This window comes from Leucoraja erinacea, chromosome 14 (assembly GCF_028641065.1).
Source record: "Leucoraja erinacea ecotype New England chromosome 14, Leri_hhj_1, whole genome shotgun sequence".
Lineage (NCBI taxonomy): Eukaryota > Metazoa > Chordata > Chondrichthyes > Rajiformes > Rajidae > Leucoraja > Leucoraja erinaceus.
The window spans coordinates 26,456,578-26,479,262 of record NC_073390.1 but is presented as its reverse complement, the minus strand read 5'-3'; the positions used below and the strand labels follow the sequence as shown (position 1 = coordinate 26,479,262).

General features: G+C 44.1%; 1 protein-coding gene across 1 annotated transcript in view; it reads right to left on the bottom strand.

The window, feature by feature from the left end:
• The window catches only part of LOC129703451 (ephrin type-B receptor 1), a 405,586-nt gene that overhangs the window by 251,301 nt on the left and 131,600 nt on the right, over nucleotides 1–22,685 (bottom strand). Inside the window, exon 3 of the mRNA XM_055645911.1 lies at nucleotides 406–1,087. Within this exon, the coding sequence (XP_055501886.1) occupies nucleotides 406–1,087 (682 nt within the window). The remainder of the gene's footprint in view (nucleotides 1–405; nucleotides 1,088–22,685) is intronic.

The following is a 22,685-nucleotide window of genomic DNA, read 5'->3' as shown; positions in this document are numbered from 1 at the left end:
TGCATAACATTGCTACATATGGACATTGCCAAACTGTATTATAAACCAGATGGGAGCACAACAGTCAGTGGAGCAATATAACGCATATGGTATAGTAACAATGTACTAAACAAAGACACATAAGGAGAAAGGAGAGGTGTCAGCTCATTACTAATCACTAATTTAGCACCAGACAATTCAGTGGTACTGAGCATCAAGACAGTGACACAGTCCCAGACTGTTTGGCCTTATGGTGAGAGTTGTCAAAACAAAACTGGAGCTAAATCTCTCTTTGCCATCCGAGAGTGGACACCATCAATTAGACTAACACCAAAGGATGGCAGGAAAAGGTGATCAGCATGGATACCACCTCACAGGGGCAAAGGGAGGCATGGAAATAATTGAGGCTGTAGAAAGGGCACTCACCTCTGCACGACGTGGTCTTTTCTGGCTCGTACCCTGCCTTGCAGGTGCAGCTGCCAATAGGCACCATCCATTCTCCGTCCCCGTTACAGTACAGCTTGATGGGCACGTCGACTTCCTCAGCGTTCTGCACACAGGTGCCCTTGGCAATGACCAGCGAGGTGCTCTCTGTGCCCGTCATGGTCTCTGCAAAGGTAGCATAGTTCTGAATGATACTTGGACACGTCTTGAAAAAGACACGAACAGAGAGCAAGGACATGCAGGCGCCATAGTCCTGGAATGCCAAATAAAATCCATTCCTGCTCAGTGGTCCAAAGCTACGGATCTCTGTGTTGACCTTCATCAGCCTGCCACCAAAGTCAACCTGGGAGAAGCTCTCATCGGCAGCGATGGTGTCCACTTTGAGATAGGGCATCTCTGTCCACAGGGTAGCACCTTTGATGGTCAGTCCAGAATCGGTCTCATAGTAATACAGGTTGAATGTTTCTTTACAGGAGCCTGGGACATTTGGGATGCTGCTGCAGTCACGCACCGTAAACCTCATCTCCACGTAAATGCGTTGGGCTCCACGCCGGTTAACAAAGGTGGTCCACAGCCAGTTGTTCTGGTTGGACTCAAAGACATTGCACACCTGGTAGGTACGGATCGTGTTAAGATTCTCATCGTAGCCGCTCACCTCTTCCCACTACAAAGCAACAGAAAGAGACAAGAACACAGGTCATTAATTCAGCATTATCGACATCTGGGTTGAAAGTTCCTTAGGTCTGTACTGAACACTGAAACACACGCTCAGAAACAAGCTCCTTGTCAAGTGTCTCGTTCAAAAAGAGATTTACCCCTAGGGCCACGTTTAATGTGGGAAGACGTGACCACATCTTTTGTTTTTAAAAGCTTCGCTCAGATTAAAGCATAAATCCTGAAAGAGGATTTTCTGGGGACATATCAGTATTTTTCCATGTCATCGCTGACATTTTCCTGCATGAAAGTTTTGCATCTCTAGGATTTCCACATGAAAGCACAAATCCCAAACATTCAGTGAGTAATCCAGTGTTATTTTGCCCACAGCCCTCCTTTACTGGCATCCTCACGACCTCCAACACGGGGCACGAATATGCGGCTGGTGACGTGGAAATTCACAAATATAAGATGTTTAGTCAAGTTAGAGTCATTAGTGTGCAAAACCATGAGAAGAATAGATTGGTAGATACACCGAGTCTCTCTTGCCCAGAGTAGGGGAATCGAGGACATAGGTTCACGGTGAAGGGGAGAAGAATTAATAGGAATCCGAGTGGTAACCTTTTTAAACAAAGGGTGGTGGGTGTATGGAACAAGCTGCCAGAGGAGGTAGTTGAGGCTGGGACTATATTTAATACATTTTAAGAAACAATTAGACAGGTACATCGATAGGACAGGTTTGGAAGGATGTGGACCAAGTGCAGGCAGGTGGGACTAGTGACATCTTAATGATCCTCAGGATCTGATATGCTTGAATATGAACACCCTCAATCTTCTGAACTCCACAGATCTGTTTAGCCTCTCTTAATAGGACATTCCTCTCACCCCAGGAACGGGCTTGGTTTTGGACTTCCTCCAATGCTACTATATATTTTCCAAAGTAAAGGAACCAAAACTGTGCTCATCATTGCAGATGTGGCCTCAACAACACATGTGTAAGTTGTAACAAAGCTTTCTTATTTCTAAACTCCAACTAATTTGCAACAAATGCCAATATGCCATTTACCCTCTTAAACCTGCCTCTAATCTACAGAGTACATTGGTAACTCCAATCTAGCCAGGAGGCACGCCAGAGAGCCTGATGCCAATGTTTTCTCATCTTCTGTGTGGGCAGGGTCAGTATCGTAGTGCCCCTATTACATCTCAGAAGGTCTTGGCCACATTCAGCAGCATCGATGTTTCACATGGAGTTGTTAATGAAATCAAATATTCATGTGAGATGATCTTATGCTAATGCAGAGCCAAATGGAGAGATTCTGCAACATGGTTTTAAAGAGAATCTTGGTGGAGGAAACAAAAGTTGCTTCAGAACTCAATCTGAGTGCTGGAGAAGACTAGAATTGGAAATGGCTAGTAGGCCTGAGGGTCACAGGGCTGCAGAAGATGGGAGATGAAGGAGGTACAGCCAGTAAGGCATTTCCAAACTCACCAAGCACTGAGTGCTTATGTGATATACCCAGGCCTGCCAGTGTTCTCCATGTGGAAAGTTGCTATAGTTACCTAAACGGGACCAAGTTAACATCAACACCAGACACAAGGTGCTGGGTCTCTGGAAAACATGAATAGGTGACTAAAATCTGAAGAAGGGTCCTGACCCGAAATGTCACCTATGCGTGTTCTCCAGAGATGCTGCATGAGCTGCTGGGTTGATTCAGCCTGTTTGGTCTCAGTGAAGCAGTATCTGCAGTTCCTGGTTTCTACTTTTAACATTAACCCCAGCACTGAAATACACAATGCAAAAAAAGGATAATTGAGGGCATACATATTCATGACAGTTTCATCACATAATCACACACAGGAACTTCTTTGTGTTTCCAGGAACATTCTGGCTTATTTTGGGATTAATAATTTCAGAGAATTCCAATTGAACGCCTTTCTCTCACAGTCAATGAAGAAGCCTATGCCTGTATACAACAAGGCAAAGACCACGGTCCACCGTAAGTTGATTTGTAGAAAGTGACATTCGCACCACAAAAGTGTCATACAATGATCTCCACAGAGAAAGTCTAATCACCTACTCTTAAGTACGGCAGTCCCTCACCATCACCATCTTTGAGACCAGCCACACAAATGCTCCTTGAACAAAATCACCATGTCTTCCATCCCATACAAGTTGTAAACATTTTTGATCATGCTATACCACCATCAGCTACGCCTATCTCTTTATTCCGTACTGGGTTGTAAGTTTCCAAGCGAAGTATAAGCAGCTTACAAGCCAGCATTATGAATATTGATTGATATTGAAATATTGAAATTGAACTTCAAGTAACCCTTGCATTCCCTCTCTCTCCGTCCCTCCCCCACCCTAGTTGGCCTATTAGTTTCACTGCATCCTGCTTAGTTGCTGGCTTTGATTTGTCCTTTTGCATACCTTTCATTCATTTGCTCTTTGTACCTTTTCATATCTCTAATTTCCCTCTTCCCTGACTCACAATCTGAAGGGTCTCGACCTGAAAGTCACCTATTGCTTTTCTCCAGAGATGCTGCCTAAACCGTTGAGTTATTCCAGAATTTTGTTTCTACCTTTGGTGTAAACCAGCATCTGCAGTTCCTTCCTACACAACCTGGCCCTTAATGTTAGCAAGTCAAAAGAGTTGGTTGTTGACCTCTGAAAGTGAGCGGTGAACACAACACTCTCCTCATCGACGGAGCAGCTGTAGATATGGTTGACAGCTTCACGTTCATAGGCATCCGCATCACCTGCTTCCTGACCTGGTCCTTTTACACGTATGCAGTAATCAAAACACACAGCGGTGTATTTACATGTCCACAAAGATTCTCTGGAATTTTTACAGTTGCATTATGGAAAGCATTCTGACGGGATGCACTTCAGTCTGGTAAGGCATCTGCTGTGCATTTGAACACCTGAACCAGAGCGGTGAGCTCAGGCTGGTCCATCGCGGGTTCATCACATCCTTCCATCCAATGCATCTTCATGGTGCATTGCATCATATCAGGAAGGCTGCAAGTATCACCAAGGATGACTGCCATCCTGACCATACTCTTTACTCTGTTCCCTCTTCTACTTTATCAGACAAGATACAGGAACTTGAAAGACCAGGCATCCAGGCATCACTTCTTTCACATCCCATTCCTAAATATTCTGCCACATACCCTTACTCTTTACCTTATTTGGTTATTGCATTATTTTATTGGGTTTTTTTCACCACTTCAGATTGCACTGGAATCTTTGAACCGTCCTGTCTTTTTGAATTAGTTGTTACATTTATCATTGTCATGTAGAGTGCTTACTCTATGAGCTTCACGCTAACAAGGAATTTCATGCACCTTGATGCAGATGACAATAAACTAATCTAATTTGAACAAATACCATAGCAACGAGAGCAGGCCAGAGGCTGGATATCCTAACTTGCTGACAACCTAGAGCCCTCCCATGGCCCAGAAGGCGGGGCAGAAGTACGATAGATACTTTCCATTTTCCCGGACAAGCATAGTTCCAAAAACTGTCAAGAAGCTCAGTAACATCCAGAACAAAAAGCCGACTTGATCAGCACCACATCCCTCCACCACTGGCATACATGGCCGTAGGGTGTATCATCTACAAAATGCACCACTTACTAACACAGACCCGCTCTCATTTGTTCTGCACCTTATTATATCACTAGTTTCCCTCACCCTTGAATCTCAGTCTGAAGAGGGATCTCAACCCAAAACGTCACCTATTCCTTTTTCTCCAGAGATGCTGCCTGACCTGCTGAGTTACTCCAACATTTTGTGTCTATCTTCTGCTCTTAATAGCATCTCCAAAATATTTGAACTTCATCATCAAGAAAAACAAGGGCAGCAATGGCTTGGGAACACCACCTCTTGGCAGTCACTTGGGTCTAAATCTTGGAATCTTAAGCACCTTAAGCTGAGGAAGCACCTTCACCAGAAGGAATGCAATGGTTTGAGATGTTAGCTCAGCACCACCTCTCAAGGAGAGTTAGGGCTGGTCAAGGAATTCTGTCACTGCTAAAGTTGCCCAGATATAAAAATTGAATAATTTTTTTAAATCTTCCATCATCGGCAGAAACCCCGGTACAATGTCTGCTTCCTGCAACACACTAGCAATCACTCACTGAGTTCACAGGGTAGAAGAGAAGCTGTAGCTCTCACTTGGGCTTCTCCATAGTATGAACAATTTCATTTTAAAGCGTTATTGTTATTTGTTATGGATGTTCCATATATGTCAATTATGCCAAAACTTAAACAGTTATAATTAAACTGTAAAACTATTTAAATCCAATAAATATATTAAGTCATATTTAATATAATAGATACGGCTCATGTTTCTGAGAGCATTTAACGATCCTTGCAACATAAAATACATTGAAGATAACAGAACTGAAGGTTATAAAGCAAATATAATCAGCATCCAAGCTGCCATGCATACACATTGCTGATATATGAAGATAAAATTAGAGTCACAGAGTCATACAGCACACGAACAGGCACTGCAGCCTAACTTGTTCATGCTAACCAACCTGTTCATTACAACTGCTAGTTTCATTTGCCTATATTTATCTATTATCATTCTTGACCCTTCCTACCCATGTACCTGTCCAAATGATTTCTTCTACCCTGAGGAAACAACAAGGTGTCCATTCGCCTTATCTGTGCCCCTGATGATTTTATATACCGCTATAAAGTAATTCCTCAGCATCCTACACTACAGGAATCCTGCTGATTCTTTTCTGTACCCTTTCTAGCTTAATACCATTCAATAGCACACCAATTACAAGTCCACAGAAAACCCCAAATACCGTATGGTCTTACCAATGTCTTAATGTCTTATACAGACTGTAGCCCGACATCCCAACTTCTGTACTCAATACCCACACCAATAAAGGTAAGCATGCCAAACATCTTCTTCTCAACCTTGTCAAGTTCTGGACCATACCCTTCAGTCTCTTTACTCTCAACACTTTCCAGAACCCAACCACATACTATTGAAGTCCAGCTCTGGTTTGACTTACCAAAATGCATCAGCTCACACTTATCAGGGTTACATTCCACCTGCCACTTTTTAGCCCACTTCCCGGGTTGATCCAGATTCTTTCGTAAACTTAGATAGCCTCCTCACCGTCCCATATACCACCAATTTTGCAGTCAGCTACAAATTACCCAACCACAATAATTATATTGTCATCCAATTTTTTGAACATAGATGATAAACAACAGGAGACTCAGCATCAATGCCTGCGGCACTAGCAGGTTACAAGCTACCAATCAAAACAACCTGTACCATCCTCTGACTCCTTCAACTAAGCTAATTTGGCTTAGTTGGCTGGCACACCCAGGATCTCATGTGATCTAACCTTCCCAACTGGTCTACTATACGGGACCATGTCAGCGGCCTTGTTAAAGTACACATAGGTAATGTCTAATGCCATGCCCACATCTACTCTCTTGATGAACTATATCAGATTCGTGCAACCCGACTTCTTATGCACACACCCATGCAGACCATTTCTAATCAGTTCTTGCCTTTTCAAATACTGCCGGATCCTATCCCTCAGAATCTCTTGCACCTTCATCAGAAGGACTGCAGTGGTTTAAAGTGATGGCTCACTGCCACCTTCTCAAAGACAGTTCTACCTGGTTGATAAATTATGGCTTTGCAAATAAGCCCTCAATCCTGAAAAATGATTTCATAAAAGCAAACAGTATTTGCTGTGTTTGCAAACTCTGTGAAGTCTTGATTGGAAGGCAAAGCTGGAAACTCTCCAAATTTCTCTGAGTTATTAAACACACTTTATCAATGGAAGCTGTTGTTACATGTGCTGTAATCAGGGTTCGTGACAATGCACATGAGGTGTTCTCTTCCACCTACCTTCACAATAATATATAGTTCATAGAACACTACAGCACAGGAACAAAACACTTTGGCTTGCAATGCTTGTGTTGAACGTAATACCATATTAATTTCTAGTCTTATGCATGATCCAGATCCCTCCATTCCTGCATATACATGTGCCCGATCTTAAAGTTATGCCCTCTAATCTTTGACATTTCCAAAAGGTGATGGCTGTCTACCCTATTCACACCTCTCATAATTGTATAACTAGATTATAACTAGACATAATTATAACTAGATCTCCCCTCAACCTCTGATGCAGCAGAGAAAACAATCCAAGTCTATCCAATCTCTTCTTCTAGCTAATACAGGTGCACAACCTTTTATCCGAAAGCCTTGGGACCAGACACTTCTCGGATTTTGGAATTTTTCGGATGTCGGAATGGAAGATTTTTAGCGTAGATTAGGTAGGTAGCGGGCAGCTTGGAAAGTCTGGAGCGGCTGCCTCCTCCCCGGAGACCGGGGAATCATTATAAATCATTGCTTAAATGTTAGTCAGTTAGTTTGGAGGGCTTTTATGTGGTGAAGGGGAAACCTTTAATTCTTAGTCCCTTACCTGGTCGGAGAGGCGGGGAGCAGGCAATGCCTTTCCAGGTTGCCGTGCCGTAAGCTCCGGAACGCTGTGGCCACCGACTCCCAACATCGCGGAGCTGGGGCTGCGGGCGTCCGGCCGCGGGCGGCGCTGGATTTGGAGCGCCGCGCAGCGAGGGGTAGAGTTGCCGGGGTCAGAGCTACAACCGGCGCCGCCCGCGGCCGGACGCCCGCAGCCCCTGCTCCAGCTCCGCGATGTTGGGAGTCGGCGGCCACAGCGCTCCGGAGCTTACGGCACGGCGACCCGGTAAGGCATTACCCGCTCTGCGCCTCTCCGACCAGGTAGGGGACTAAGAATGAAAGTTTCCCCCTTCACCCACCTTCACCACATAAAAGCCCTCCAAACTAACTGACTAACATTTAAGCAATGATTTACAGATGTTTAAGTGTCTCCCCGGTCTCCGGGGAGGTGGCAGCCGCTACAGTAGTATAGACCTGGGTTGACCGTGGGTCGTTTCGGGTCACGTTTGGCGCCAAACGCGAGCTTTGGTGTGCAGGCGACATCCTGGAACAAAATGCCCGGTTTTCGGAGCTTTCCGGTTTCCGGAATTTCGGATAAAAGGTTGTGCACCTGTACACTCTAATCCCAGGAGCACCAATACTGAAATGGCTATGAAAGAAATATGTTCAAATATTTTTTTAATTACCCTAATTTAAAAAAATACTCATGAATACTCATGATTCACAAGGCAGTGCCCAGAGTTAGTCAAAGAGTCAAGGGGCTGTGCAGCACGGAAACAGGCTCTTAGCCCACCTTGTCTGTGTCGACCAAGTTGATATTCTGGGCTGGTCCCCCCTTGCCCACATTATCTCCTCTTAATCCTTCCTATATATAATAGAGTCTTTAAGTCCCTGAGAATTCAGAGCAATCCTAGAATGCCAGCAGCAATATGAGAAATCTCATTGCTGCATTTTCAGTTACAAATCAGGGAAGAAATTCAATATTAACAAGGAGGGTTAATGGAGGGAAAACTGTTAGATTTCTTTGTGTTTCGAAGCAAGAGTGCCACCAATTGAGCCAAGCAGTCCGCCTTACCTCCCATCGGCTGTGACAAATGTTGGCCTGATCTTTTCCATGCATCTGAATCATTCCCAGAGCACCACAATGAGCCTATTTCATTCCCTATTCTTCTGCCCTGCCCATCAGCCAGCATTAGTTGGCAATTCTGGGTTCAGTGTTCTTTGTCTCACTCCACGTCAAAGGAGAGAATTGAAAAACAATGTTGGAGCCTGGAGGATTGCCAGGCACACAGCATGCACAAAATGAAATTCTAATTATAAAAAGCCGCACTGTTAATCTGCTTTTCACTCAGACCACTTTCCCGCTTTGCAAAGGAGCTCACTTAAATTCTCTAAACAGAGAGGGAGAAAAGCACGGCTCAGTTTCAGAATCAGCAATAGGTGGGGTAATATGGAGGGGTAATATGGAGGGAAGGGGCAGGGAGTAAACATCACCAAGCGAGGGAAGTCGGGAACAGAAGAGCAGAGGGAGAAAAATAAAACCAGCAAACAGAATAGAGGGGGAAACAGAAACAGAGAAGAATAGAACAGAGAGATCAAAGGGAAACATGTGGATTGGTGGCTTTGGAGATGACAGATGGACTGGAGTGGCTTTGCAGGGAGGGATAGCATAATATCTCAACGGTTCAGAAGCCAGGCTCCTGTTTCTCCTCTGCTCATTCTTTCATGGAATATGTATGGCAGAGTTGATATTTAAAATTATGTCTTATCACCATTTAGCATCCCAAGATAACCCTTCACCTCCACAATGAGACACTTGTATACATATCATGCCAGTTAGCAGGAAATAACAAACATCAGTCACTGGGTGCCCTCTCATTAAGCAGCACTCACTGTCTCTACTTAAGGTTTATTCTTGCATTCACTGCTCTCCAAACATGTAACTTCGCAGCTTTAATGTGATTTTTACGATCTATCAAGGAATTATGCTGCGGGCTGTTCCAACATTTTTTTTCATCTGCACAAAGGAATTAATCACAGAGCTTTCAGCCAGCACAATCTTTTATTTATTTATTTCCTGCGCAATTGAACTGTTTGTTTTTGCTGAGCAATTAATGTTAATTTGCCTGAAATCAATAAGTGCTGTACCGCAGCTGCCGAGGAAAACACAGAGAAGCTAATTTTGTTTTAATGACAACTGCGAAGAACATATCGATTGTGTCTACATTTTGGCAAAGATAATTGTTCTGGCAAATCAGTGATGTTCAGAGAGTCCTGCGCATTTTCAATTAAATCTGCATTTATTGTCATCTACTCTCTCCTCCTGCCTATACCACAGCAAACATTCATAGAAAGCCTTGATGGCCACTTGGATGATGACAAGTCCTCCCCAGCTCAAAACCAGCTTGGAAAATTAACCCAGAGAACATGTGTGTGGGAAGGAACTACAGATGATGATTAACACCGATGATAGACACAAAATGCTGGAGTAACTCAGCATCACTGGATAGAATGGGTGACGTTTCAGAAGAAGGGTCTCGACCCAAAGCGTCACCCATTCCTTCTGTCCAGTCAGAGCAAGTGTGTGCTTGGTTTATCCTCTGCTGAAGGAGGCACTGCGGTTCCGATATTCCGTACATTCCTCTCTAGGGTGCATAACCCAGGCTAACATGGAGTGGAGTACTGAGGGAACGCCACCCTGTCAGACATACCACCTTTCAGACTTTGTATTGCACCTGTATCTTGTTGCTCAGTCAGCAGGACACAGACAGGCGGGAGATTTTAATTTGTGAAAAAGATCAGAAGGACCAAGCCAAGATATAATTTATCCAGAGGACGACAAAAATGAAGGAGAAATTCAACGGATGAGGCAGCAACTATGGTTCAAGTTCAAGTGAGTTTATTGTCATGTGTCCCTGTATAGGACAATGACATTCTTGCTTTGCTTCAGCACGCAGAACATAGTAGGCATTTACTACAAAACAGATAAGTGTGTCATATACCATAATATAAATATATACACACATGAATAAATAAACTGATAAAGTGCAAATAACAGTTAATGGGTTATTAATAATCAGAGTTTTGTTTTGTCCGAACCAGGTTTAATAGCCTGATGGCTTTGGGGAAGTAGCTATTCCTGAACCTGGTTGTTGCAGTCGTCAGGCTCCTGTGCCTTCTACCTGAAGGTAGCAAGGAGATGAATGTGTGGCCAGGATGGTGTGGGTCTTTGATGATACTGCCAGCCTTTTTGAGGCAGCGACTGCGATAAATCCCCTCGATGGAAGGAAGGTCAGAGTCATTGGCGACCATTCGGGTCCAGACCCTTCTTCAGACTGATGTGAAGGTGTGGGGGGGGGCGGGAAGTAGAAAGGAAGAGGCGGAGACAGTGGGCTGAGGGAGAGCTGGGAAAGGGAGGAGAAAGCAGGGACTACCTATAATTGGAGAAGTCAATGTTCATACCGCTGGGGTGTAAACTGCCCAAGCAAAATATGAGGTGCTGCTCCTCCAATTTACGGTGGGCCTCACTCGGGCCATGGAGGAGGCCCAGGCCAGAAAGGTCGGATTCAGAATGGGAGTGGGAGTTGAAGTGCTGTGCCACCGGGAGATCAGGTTGGTTATTGCGAACTGAGTGGAGGTGTTGGGCTCGGTTCGAACCATCCGTCGGGGCGATTGAAGCTCCCGCGTCGGGGCGACCGTAACGCTCAGGTCAGGGCGGTCGAAGATCCTGCGGCTTGGAGTTCCCGAAGTCGGTCTCTGACCAAGGACCGCAAGCTCTGTGATGTTAAGTCCGCAAGCACCCACAGTTGGAGCTCCGAGGTTGATCCCTGGCAAAGTAATCACGAGCTCTGCGATGTTAAATTACCGTAGGCTCCCCAAGGTGGAGCTCTGGAAAGGTGGTCTGCAACAAAGGCCGCCAACTGCTCGATGGTAGGTCGCAGTGCGGACGGATATACGATACAGGAAAAAAAATTGCATCTACAACGAGGTAAGGGATTCGAAAAAGTTTCCCCCAACCCCCCACATAAAACAAGCTAAAGAACACTAAAAACATACATTTAAGACATACTATTAAAACAAAAAGAAGGAAGGGACAGACAGACTGTTGGCAAGGCAGCCATAGCTGGCGCCGCCCAGTGGTCAATTTTACGGGAGTAAAAATTAAAAATGTACACAAAAGCTGAGGTCAAGGACGAGCGAACTCATGTTTTGGATGCGAGACTGTCAGAACACCCTCCGCCATCCCATCCTCGACCGTCGGCGCCCGTGACCTCGACCACCATTGCCCGCCCTAGACCTCGCCCCCTTCTTCGATCGCTGGTCTTCTTCTCGATCTCGACGACACCCTTCTCAACTGCCAGCGTACCCCCCCCCCCCCCCACACACCAAACATCAGCCCAACTTACTCATGCCGACCAAGCTCGCATTTGTCCCATATCCCACCAAACCTTTCCTATCCAAGTACCAGCTATTCACTGCAATTTTACAGACACATGAGAGGCAACAACAACAAAAATAAATATACCATGAACTATCATAAGGTCATAAGTGATAGGAGCAGAATTCCGCCATTTGGCCTAATCAACACCACCATTCAATCCTGGCTAATCTATCTCTCCCTCCTAACCCCATTCTCCCACAAAACCCCTGACACCCATAGTAATTAAGAATCTATCTATCTCTGCCTTAAAAATATCAATTGACTTGGCCTCCACAGCCTTCTGTGGCAAATAATGCCATAGATTCACCACCCTCTAACTAAATAAATTCCTCTTCATGTCCTATAGGTTATTCTAAGTAAACTAGAACATGAATGTGGAAAGTATGTAGAGCAACCCTAGTAGTGCACAGTTAAGGGGGAAAAAACAGTAGTGCAGAGTCGACAGTGGTTCAGTGCTGAGGTAGGGCATATACAGCTCCTGTTACAGAAGTTGAACCCAAAACCTGGGAAGAGGTCAGCAGGTGATAGTGTGGGCAACTAGTTAAAAGGTGTTCAGACTAGGTGTGTAACTACAAGATTTGGAGTTATACTGTGTGGAAGTGTCTAACACTGAAAAGGAAGTCTCCAGCTGCAAGACCAAATCATTACATGGAATGTTTAGCAAAAGATCCAGGAGGGATTGGGGCCATTATAGTGGGGATGGCTCAGAGTGGATGTGCAACCCACCTGAGTCTTCTGCATAATATCTGAAGTATAACATCCATTAGGGACCTGTTGCCCTACCCATAGGCCTGGATGAGTTCATTCATGCCTTGTGATTCACTGCATGTAGAACTTGTCTCAAATTACTTGAAATGACCAGTTCTGACGGGTTTACAGATGACACCGGCCAGGATGGTCCATCTTCTTCATCCTCTGAGTTTTGCACCTTCACTTCCAGAGGCAGAGCTGGTCTGGATGCTGCGAAGAGACCACGGGATGATGGGAGAAGGATCATTGGACATGATCCGACCACCTTCCTCAATGAGCTCCAATGCACCACTGACTCTACAGATGCCAACCACTAGACCAAACACTCCTTGGACAACTTCAGTCAAAGTTGAACCCACCAGCCCCCTCCCAATCTCCATACCCACCCTTCCAATCTACTTGTGCAGTCAGAGATCATGGGCTGCCTTCGTAAGAAATGGTAAAAAAAATGTTGATAGGTATGTGCTATGTGTGTTTGTGTGTTTGTGTGTGTGCGTGCGTGTGCAAGTGAGTGGGAGGGAGTGATATGTTTGCATGATGGAACAGCTGTAAACATGGCTGAAGTTGTGCTCAAGAGCAGGCCCTTCAGCCCCACAATGTCCACACTGAACACAATAATGTTAAATTAATCTCCTCTGCTTACACATGTCCATATCCTTCCGAAGATAGATACAAAATGCTGGAGTAACTCAGCGTAACAGGCAGTATCTCTGGAGAAGGAATGGGTGACGTTTCAGATCGAGACTAGACTGAGAGAGAGTCAGGAGAGAGTGAAACTAGAGATATGAAAGGGTGCAAAGAGAATGTAAGGTGTGAAAAGGATAGATCAAAGCAGATGATGTTCAAGGAAATATAGAATGGTCCGTTGTTGGCTGTGGGGAAGGTGACAACGAGGCTCACAAATATTAAAATTAATCAGGACAATAAAAGTAGTTGGAAAACTAGGACGGGGGAGGGACCGAGAGAAAGGGAAAGGAAGGATTACTTGAGGTTGCCTCTATGTGGCGACTCTTTGTATGCCAAGGTATACAAAACTATGCATCTGACTTGTCACATGTGACAATAAAATCTATCTCAATCTCAATGCAATAATAATACTACTGAGGTGTAAGCTGCCCAAGCAAAATGTGAGGTGCTGTTCCTCCAATTTCCTCTGTCCTGGGCCTCCTCCAAATTGCCAGAAAGTTTCAGTATGGGAATTGGAAGGTGAGTTAAAGTCCCTCCATTCCCTGCATATCCATTTGCCTTTCAAAAAACCTCTTACTGTAAATATCACTATTGTATCTGCCTCCAGCACTACCCATGGTAATCTATTCCAGGCAGCCACCGCTCTGTGAAAAAGACTTGCCCCCCACACCTTTAAACTTTGCCCCTCTTACTTTCCCTCTAGACTTTGACATTTCCACCCTGTGAAAAAAGTTCTGATTGTCTACCACATCTATGCCTCTCATAAATGTATACATTTCTATCAGATCTCCCATCGACCTCTGACGCTCCGGAGAAAACAATCCAATGTTTTTCAATCTCTCCTTTTAGCTAATACCTTCTAATCTAGACAGCATTCTGGTAAACCTCTTCTGCACCCACTCCAAAAACCTCTACATCCTTACTTTAATGAGGTGACCAGACTGAACACAACACCAAACGTGACCTTCCCTTGCTGTTGATAGGCAGGGTTATCTGCAGAGTGTTTCCAAGGACTTACAGACCATTAAATGTTCTTTAATAACACAACCTTCTGAATGTCTCCATCCCTTTAAAGACATTCAGTTTCATATTCCTATGAATAATATACTTCTGACACCTGTCCAATTGCAATAATTACAGAAATTTATTATGGCAGTTTAGAGCCACTCACTCCAAACCATTCATTCTGGTTGGCGAAGGTCAGTTCCTTGATGGTTTATGCCAATGAATTGAATGTATTTTTGGTCATTTTCAGGGAAAGCAATGAATATTTTGTTTCTACTGTGTTGCTGTTTCATCGCATTGTTGCTCACTTTGTAATTTAATAGAAAAATTAAATCAGGCAGGTAGTTATATTGTTTGATACATTCGTAGTGATGCCTAGGCACCAGGAAACGCTTCCAGGGGCTTTCAAATCATATCTCCGCAGCTCCACATTTAAATGAATCCCATTGGAATTCATGGATAATTAAGATTGCTTCCATTGCATTTTAATCCTGGGATTCTGCAATAAAATTATACCGATTTTCAAAATTAATTTATTAGTAGCTATGACAAGTTCCTCATTGAGCAGGCAATTTGAGTGCAGCTTATGTATAAAATGAAAATGTACATCTCTGTACATCTTTTTCAAATTAATTCCCTCAAAATGCTGACCTTATTAATTCACTATTTGTACTGAGGTCAGAGATGAGCTGTACATTTCCACTTTCTGGTTCTCACTGAGCAAATTAATCAAGTTCGAAGTAATTAATTGTTCATGTAACTTTTACAATTAGTATTGGTCCTGGGAAGTTTTGATGGGGTGTTGGGAAGTGTTCAGTTTAAGTGAGCCCCTTAATCTCAGTGCAAGTTTTAATTATTGCTGTTTTAAAAAATAGGCGCCGACAGTAATCACTTGCTAATGGAACCTCTAGGTCAAGTTTGTTAATAGAATATATCAGCCACTTTAATCATTATTTACTTAAATTAGGTTAACAGTTCCACAGCATCAAAGGAATTAAAGATGATTAAAAACAAAGACCATTGTTTACTTTTTACCATCTGGCAGTCAACAGTAATGGAACAATTGATTAATTAAGGAACTATATCGGATGCTCAGCACATTCATCCCAACTAAATGCCAGCCTTTTATTCCATCTTCACAACACCCCGACACCACCCCTAACCTACCACTTCCAACCACCATTATAACCTCACATGCCTCTCGCCCTCTTCGGCTTGCGTGACAATCCTTAAATGCATCAAATTAATTCAAGTGAAACAATGTTTATTATTGCAAAAGAACACATGATAGTACAGACAGAGGCCATTTGGCCCCTCATGACTGCTTTGTCATTCCGTGAGATCATGGCTGTTTTAGACCACAGCATCTCTTTCCAGCATTTACCGCACCAAACTCGATTTGTTTAATAACTAAAAACCTGTCCTGAATATATGCTTTCCCCAAGCGTCTTGGCTGGACAATTCCAAATGTTCACCATTTACTGGGCAACTAAAGTTCTTCTCATCTCTATATTATTTGAGATGATGACCCTCTGATTCAAGAGAGTCTGACAAGGGGCAGCACCCTCCCTGCATCTACCCTGTTAAGTCCCACAATTTAAAGCACTGGCATGACCCCAAAAGGAATATTGATACAGTTTTGGTTGAGCTATCTAAGCAAGGATATACAGTGCATTCAGAAAGTATTCAGGTCCCTTCACTTTTTCCACATTATGTTACGTGGAGACCGCTCACGAGCATGAGAAAGAGTTACAAAGATCTCCTACGACCTCATGGCGACCATGCTGCAAGTATGAGTCAAGGGCAAACTCGGCAGAGGTCGCCAATTAGGTTGTGAAAGTGGGACAGGGGCTTTACAGAGCTGCATCATGACTTCCTGACTCTTGCAATGTCCCTAGCAATGAAAGTAAGCATACCATATGCTTTCTTTACCACCCTATCTGCTTGTGCTGTCAACTTCAGTGAGCTATGAACTTAAACTACAAGATCTCTCTGCACATCGATGCTGTTACCATCGATGGTCTTGCCATTAACTGTATACACTCCCATTACATTCAATCACCTAATGTGCAAGACCTCACACTTGCTTGGATTAAACTCCATCTGCCATTTCTCCGCCCATTTCTGAAGCCGATCTCTATCCGAATGTATAAAAGTCTTGTGTTATAGAATCATACACAGGAACAGACCGTTCTTCACACTGAATGCATGCTGACCACATGGTGCTCATTTACACTTGTTCCATTTTAATCTCCCAACATTCCTATCAACTTCCCAAGGTTCCACCACTAACCTACACAGTAGGGACAAGTTATGGAGACCAATTAACGCGCAAATCTGTACATTTTTGAGATAAGGGAGAAAACGGAAGCATCTGGAAGAGACCCACTTGGTCACAGGGAGGATATGCAAACTCTACACACAGCATCGGAGGTCCAGATTGAACTGAGTCTTTGGTGTCATGAGTGAGCAGCTTTAATCAACTATGAACATTGAGGAACCAGGGAGTCTGCAAAAAGACCTGGACAGGTTGGGAGAGTGGGCAAAGAAGTGGTAAATGCAATACAGGTCAGTTATATCACTTCTTGTTACCAATCACTGCACATTCAAATTCACCAGGACATTGCTGGGGTTGCAGGGCTTCAATGACGGAGAGGGATTGGATATCCTGGCTGTGTTTCCACGGGAGCGAAGGAGGCTGCGAGGCGACATGGCATAAAACATTATATGAGGCATAGATAGGGTAAATAGCCAGGATTTTATTGCCATGGTAAGGGCATCAAAAAAAGTGAGCAGAGGTTAAAGGTATAAGGAGGAAACATTAAAGGGGATCTAAGGGGAAAGTTTCCACAGAGAATGGTTGATATCTGGAACTCGCTGCCAAAGGAGATGGTGGAATCCAACAAAATCACTGTGTTTACAAGAAATTTGGACAGATATTTAAATAGGCAGAGTATATGAAGAGCATTGTGAGTAAATGGGATTAGTGCAGATGGGGAATGTCAGCATGGATGTGGTGGGCCAGAGAGCATGTTTCTGTGCTCTACAACTCTGCAACTATGACTAGGTACCAGCCTTCCCTGCACTCAACCTCATCGCCAACAGCCTATTCTCGGATCACCATGGCCCTGGTCTGCTGGACTCTCTCCAAGAGGCTCATCTCCCTCTGTGGTTCTCTCCAGGGCCCCTAAAAAACAGTCTCTTTAATTTCCCAGCTTTTGCTTGACCCCTTGTAAAATGTTTTCATACCAAAGGTCCTATGAAAATGTAAACTGATATTTATCAGATAACAGCAGCTCAGCTGATAGTCTTTGCAGCCAATTCTGAACTGATGATTTGATGTTAGGCAGGCAATGTAAGTCTGGACCACCAGGGAAAGGAAGCTGATTAAGTGTGAGAGAAACAAAATGAAACTACACGGTCGACTGGAAGCAAAACTATCAGCACAGGTTAATAATGAGACTGATCAAACTACAGGGGTTTTGCACATATTAAACTTACTAAACTCTGTTTAAATCCCTTTCTAATTTAAGTGTCAGACTGTGCCCAGGGAGTAGCTCTTGCCCTTGATACAGAGGACGTGGGATATATCATATTCCAAAGATGACACTCCAAACTGATTACAGAAGTGGTGAAGAAGTTGACAGCCTGTTTGTGGATGAATAGAAACAATCCCATGCCAACACTATAAGGACAAGAGAGTTTGCCTCATTCACAGCAAAGGATTCCCAATAACTATGGTGGCACAGCGGTAGTTTTGCTGCCTTACAACGCCAGAGACCCGGCTTCAATCCTGAACACGGATGCTGTCTATACTGAGTTTGTAGGTTCTCCCCGTGACCTGTGTGGGTTTTCTCTGGGATTTCCGGTTTCCTCCCACACTCCAAAGATGTACAGGTTTGTCAGTTAATTGGCCTGATATAATTGGAAATTGTCCCTAGTGTGTGTAGGATAATGTTAGTGTGCGGAAATCACTGGTTGGCATGGACTCGGTGGGCCGATGGGCTTGTTTCCGTGCTGTATCTCTAACCTATACTACTTATTAATCGATTTGCTATTGGTGTGCAAATTGGCTGTTGACATTTGCTGCATAAGAGCAGTTCACATCATATCACCTTAAAGATACTGTAAAAGGTGTTTAATTTGCTGACAGTGTGTACGGTTGGCTTTCTGTCACTTCCTAAAGTCTCACTGTAAGGTGGTGTAATACTCTTTATCCACTGAAACTTAGATTGTCATATGCTATCATTGGATATCTCAAAACATTACCAAATGATCATTATTTTAAACTGTTGTGCAACCAAAAATGTTCCACCCCATTAACAATCCAAATCTTGATTTTTAGTGTCTTGTTTTGCTCAAAATGCTTCCTAAAACCCATGAGAATGTATTATGCAAACTGCTTGTGTAAATCTTTTTACAGATAACCACAATACTCATGACCAGGATTTGGACGAGATTCAATGGAATTGTTTGTAACTATGCATTAGGCAGATTTAAGATAATACCTTCAGTTCCCTCTTGATCAATTAGAATGAATGTGATATTAACCAGTTTAACCACTTGCCAAAACAGTTTTAAACTCTCAGCTGTTATAGAGTCATAAAGTTCATGCATCATGGAATAAGGCCCTTTGGCCCAACATGTCCATGCCGACCATGCTGCTAGTACAACTTGCCTGCCTTCTCAGTTCAGCTTTCAACTGGATCTATTTTAAGCACCGATTTAGACTGGTTGGGGCAATTTCAAGCTGTCCTTGCTTAGGACAATGGACAACATTATATGAGAAATTTCCTGAAGCTGAATGTTGACTTTGGAATTGTCTACCTCAGACTGCTAAGATTGCTCCATCATTGAAGGCAGAGTTCAATGAGGTTTTGCACCCATAAAAAGGTAATTGGTCAGAGTCATGGGACCCAGATAATTACATCAAACAAAGAGTCTTATAAAGTTGCCAGAAATGGCATAGAACACCCAAAGTGCTGTAGTCTTCAGTTTGGATTTCAACCTGAAACATCACCTCCAGAGATGTTGCCTGACTTGCTGAGTTACTCCAGCACTTTGTTTTTAATGCAAGATTTCAGCATCTGCAGTTCCTTGTGTATGCCAGAAATACCAATAGCTTTGAGGATGATGAGTATAACAGAACTTGGCAAAAGAGATATAAGATTTTGATGAACACCAGACAGAATGTGAGAAACATAAAAATGTTAAAATCTTTAATAGGTCTGTAAAAGTGAAAGGGCAAGTGAGGACAAATGTTGGGCACTGCCAGGGAATGGCAAATTAAAAATAGGGAATAAGGAAATGAGAGAGGAATTTAATTATTTTATGTCTGTTTTCACAGAAGAAGATGCACAAATATCTGCCAGATATATTAAACAATCAAGGGTTCAGATCAAATTTAAGTAGGTTTATTGTCGTGTACACCAGGCTGCAATGAAATTCCTTGTTCATATGAAGCTGACAGAGTAAACAATATACATGGTAATGATAGATACAGCAATTAATGAGGACAAGTGCAAAAGCAGCAGAATGTTGCATGATTTGTACTGCAATTTGCAGAGGAAAAATACTGAATGAAGTAGAGTCAAGTATGTAGCAGCACCTCTGGGAAGGGGTGAAAGAGGCGATGGATTCAGTAGTTTAATAGCAGAATTGATAGGAAGTTGTATGTACATTTATGATTGATCATTTTTCAATATGACCAACTTCTCTTGTGCCATTTTTTTAAAAATGGGTCACGTTCAGCCTGGCAAGGCTTGATGCTGTGTCTAAAAATATCCAAACTATAACAATGGTTCAGATAAAGGGATCAAGTGTCTCCTTGTAAAGTATCCTAGTTTGCTCACATTATAAAAATAAAATGGATGACTCCAAAGTGTATGGATAGGCTGAATGAGTAGACAAAGAGATGCAGATGGAGTATATTGAGAGGATTTTTTCCCCCCATAGATTCTGACAACCTTATGTTGAAGAAGACCATTTTGGCCCATCAAGTTTATGCTGCTCACTGAGCAATACCATCCACCAAATTCTTCTGCCAGATTCTACCCCTCACCCACGATAGCAATAATTTACAGTGGCCAATTAACCTACTGATCTACAATTCTTTGGGAGGTGGAAGGAAACCGGAGAATCAGTGGGAAACCGATGTGGTCATGGGGAGAGCATGCAAACTCCTCCCAGATAGCATCGAAGATCAGAATTGAATCCAGCTCAATGGAGCTGAGGCAGCAGATGTGTCTGCTCAAGTATGAAGTTGTCCACATTGGTATGAAGAATAGAGCATAGAATAGTGTTAAAATGGTGTGAAGTAAATGCATGTTGATGTTTTGAGATGACCAAGTTCCCTTGCACAAGAAACACATGGGGTGATTTATAGAAGAGCGGTCAAAATGTAGAAATAAGTAACTGCAAATCCCGGTTTACAAAAAAAAAGACATAAAATGCTGGTGTAAGTCAGTGGGTCATGGAGCATTCCTGGAGAATGCGAATAGATGATGTTTCAGGTCAGGACTTCAGACTGGTTGTGGGGTGGGGTGGGGTGGGGGGGGGGGGGCTAGCAGAGAGGAGGAACAGGACAAAGTGTGGCAGGTAAATTGGTTTGGAGGTGAAGATAAGCAAGGAGGGGGTTGCGAGAAGCAGACCGATGGACAAAGGCCAGAGATGAAAAAATGGTGTAAGACAAAAGGATTGAAGGGTTGCAAATTGTGAAACCAGAGAAAGGAATACAGGTGGAGGAAGAGGGGAGAAATTGATGCGAGTCTGGGTGAAGCTAGGGGAGGTTAGTTGTAAATGCAGCAATATTTCATATGGAGCATGGAATGTTCCCTTTCATGCAAGAGGATGGAGTTTAAAAGAGGGGAGCCTTCTTGCAAATGTAGAGAGCATTGGTAGATCATTGGTAGGCAGTGAAGAAAGCAAATGGTATGTTAGCATTCATAGCAAAAGGATTTGAGTATAAGAGCAGGGAGGTTCTACTGCAGTTGTACAGGGTTTGGTGAGACCACACCTGGAGTATTGCGTACAGTTTTGGTCTCCTAATCTGAGGAAAGACATTCTTGTCAAAGAGGGAGTACAGAGAAGGTGCACCAGACTGATTCCTGGGATGTCAGGACTTCCATATGAGGAAAGACTGGATAGACTTGGCTTGTACACGTTGGAATTCAGAAGACTGAGGGGGGAATCTTATAGAAACTTACAAAATTCTTAAGGGGTTGGACAGGCTAGATGCAGGAAGATTATTCCCGATGTTGGGGAAGTCCAGAACTAGGGGTCACAGTTTAAGGATAAGAGGGAAGACTTTTAGGACCGAGATGAGGAAATCATTTTTTACACAGAGTGGTGAATCTGTGAAATTTTACTTCGGAGTCACGTGAGTGACTTCGTGAAGAAGCCCGCTTCCACGCATGCGTGTCATATCGCTACACGCATTGCAACGAGTCACACAGGGGGAACGGCGTTCCCCAGCGGGAGAATTTGAAAGTCGGGAACAGCAGGTAAGAGACTCTGCGTTCCTTTTTTCTACTTACCTTTTAGGAGGCTGCGGAAAGCTGGCGGGGAGACCCGTGGAGGGCGAGCAGCCGGCAGCAGCAACAGCACGAGTTTCCCTGGAGGGGAACAACCTGTGCCCGACTTTGCTCCCGCACCGGCAAAATTCACTTCTCGGCCGGGCGGGAAGCAAAGCAAAGAGGTCCCGTATGCCAGTCTTTAGCGAGACTGGCTTGGAACAGTCGCTAGCGGCCAGCGCGAAGGCTGCGGGACAGAGAGCAGGGACCAGCGCTGTAAGTACCCGGGGTACACAGCAGGGCTGGAAACGCTCAGCGAGTGCAGCGGCACTATGGAGTAGGAACTGGACGTCCGGGCTGAAAACCTTCTTCAAAAGGTAAGCACCGGGGTTGGTCCAGGGGATCCATAGGTACAGGAACTGCCGCGAATGGACCAGGCCCGTGAACACCGGGGTCGGTCCGAGCGGCTCGAACCCGACACGCAGGGAACAACGTTCACCAGCGGGAGTATGAAAAGTCGGGAACCGCAGGTAGGAGACTCTGCGTTTTCCTTCCACTTACCTTTAGGTGCAGACATGGACTGGGTCCATGTCAGCTGCAGAATGCCGGCGGGAGAACCGCGGAGTGCAGGCAGCCGGCAGGAGAGCAGTAACGGCAGTCGGCAGCGGCAGCGGCAGCAGCGGCAGCGGCAGGAGCGCTGGCAGCGGCAGGAGCTGGCAACGGCAGGAGCTGGCAACGGCAG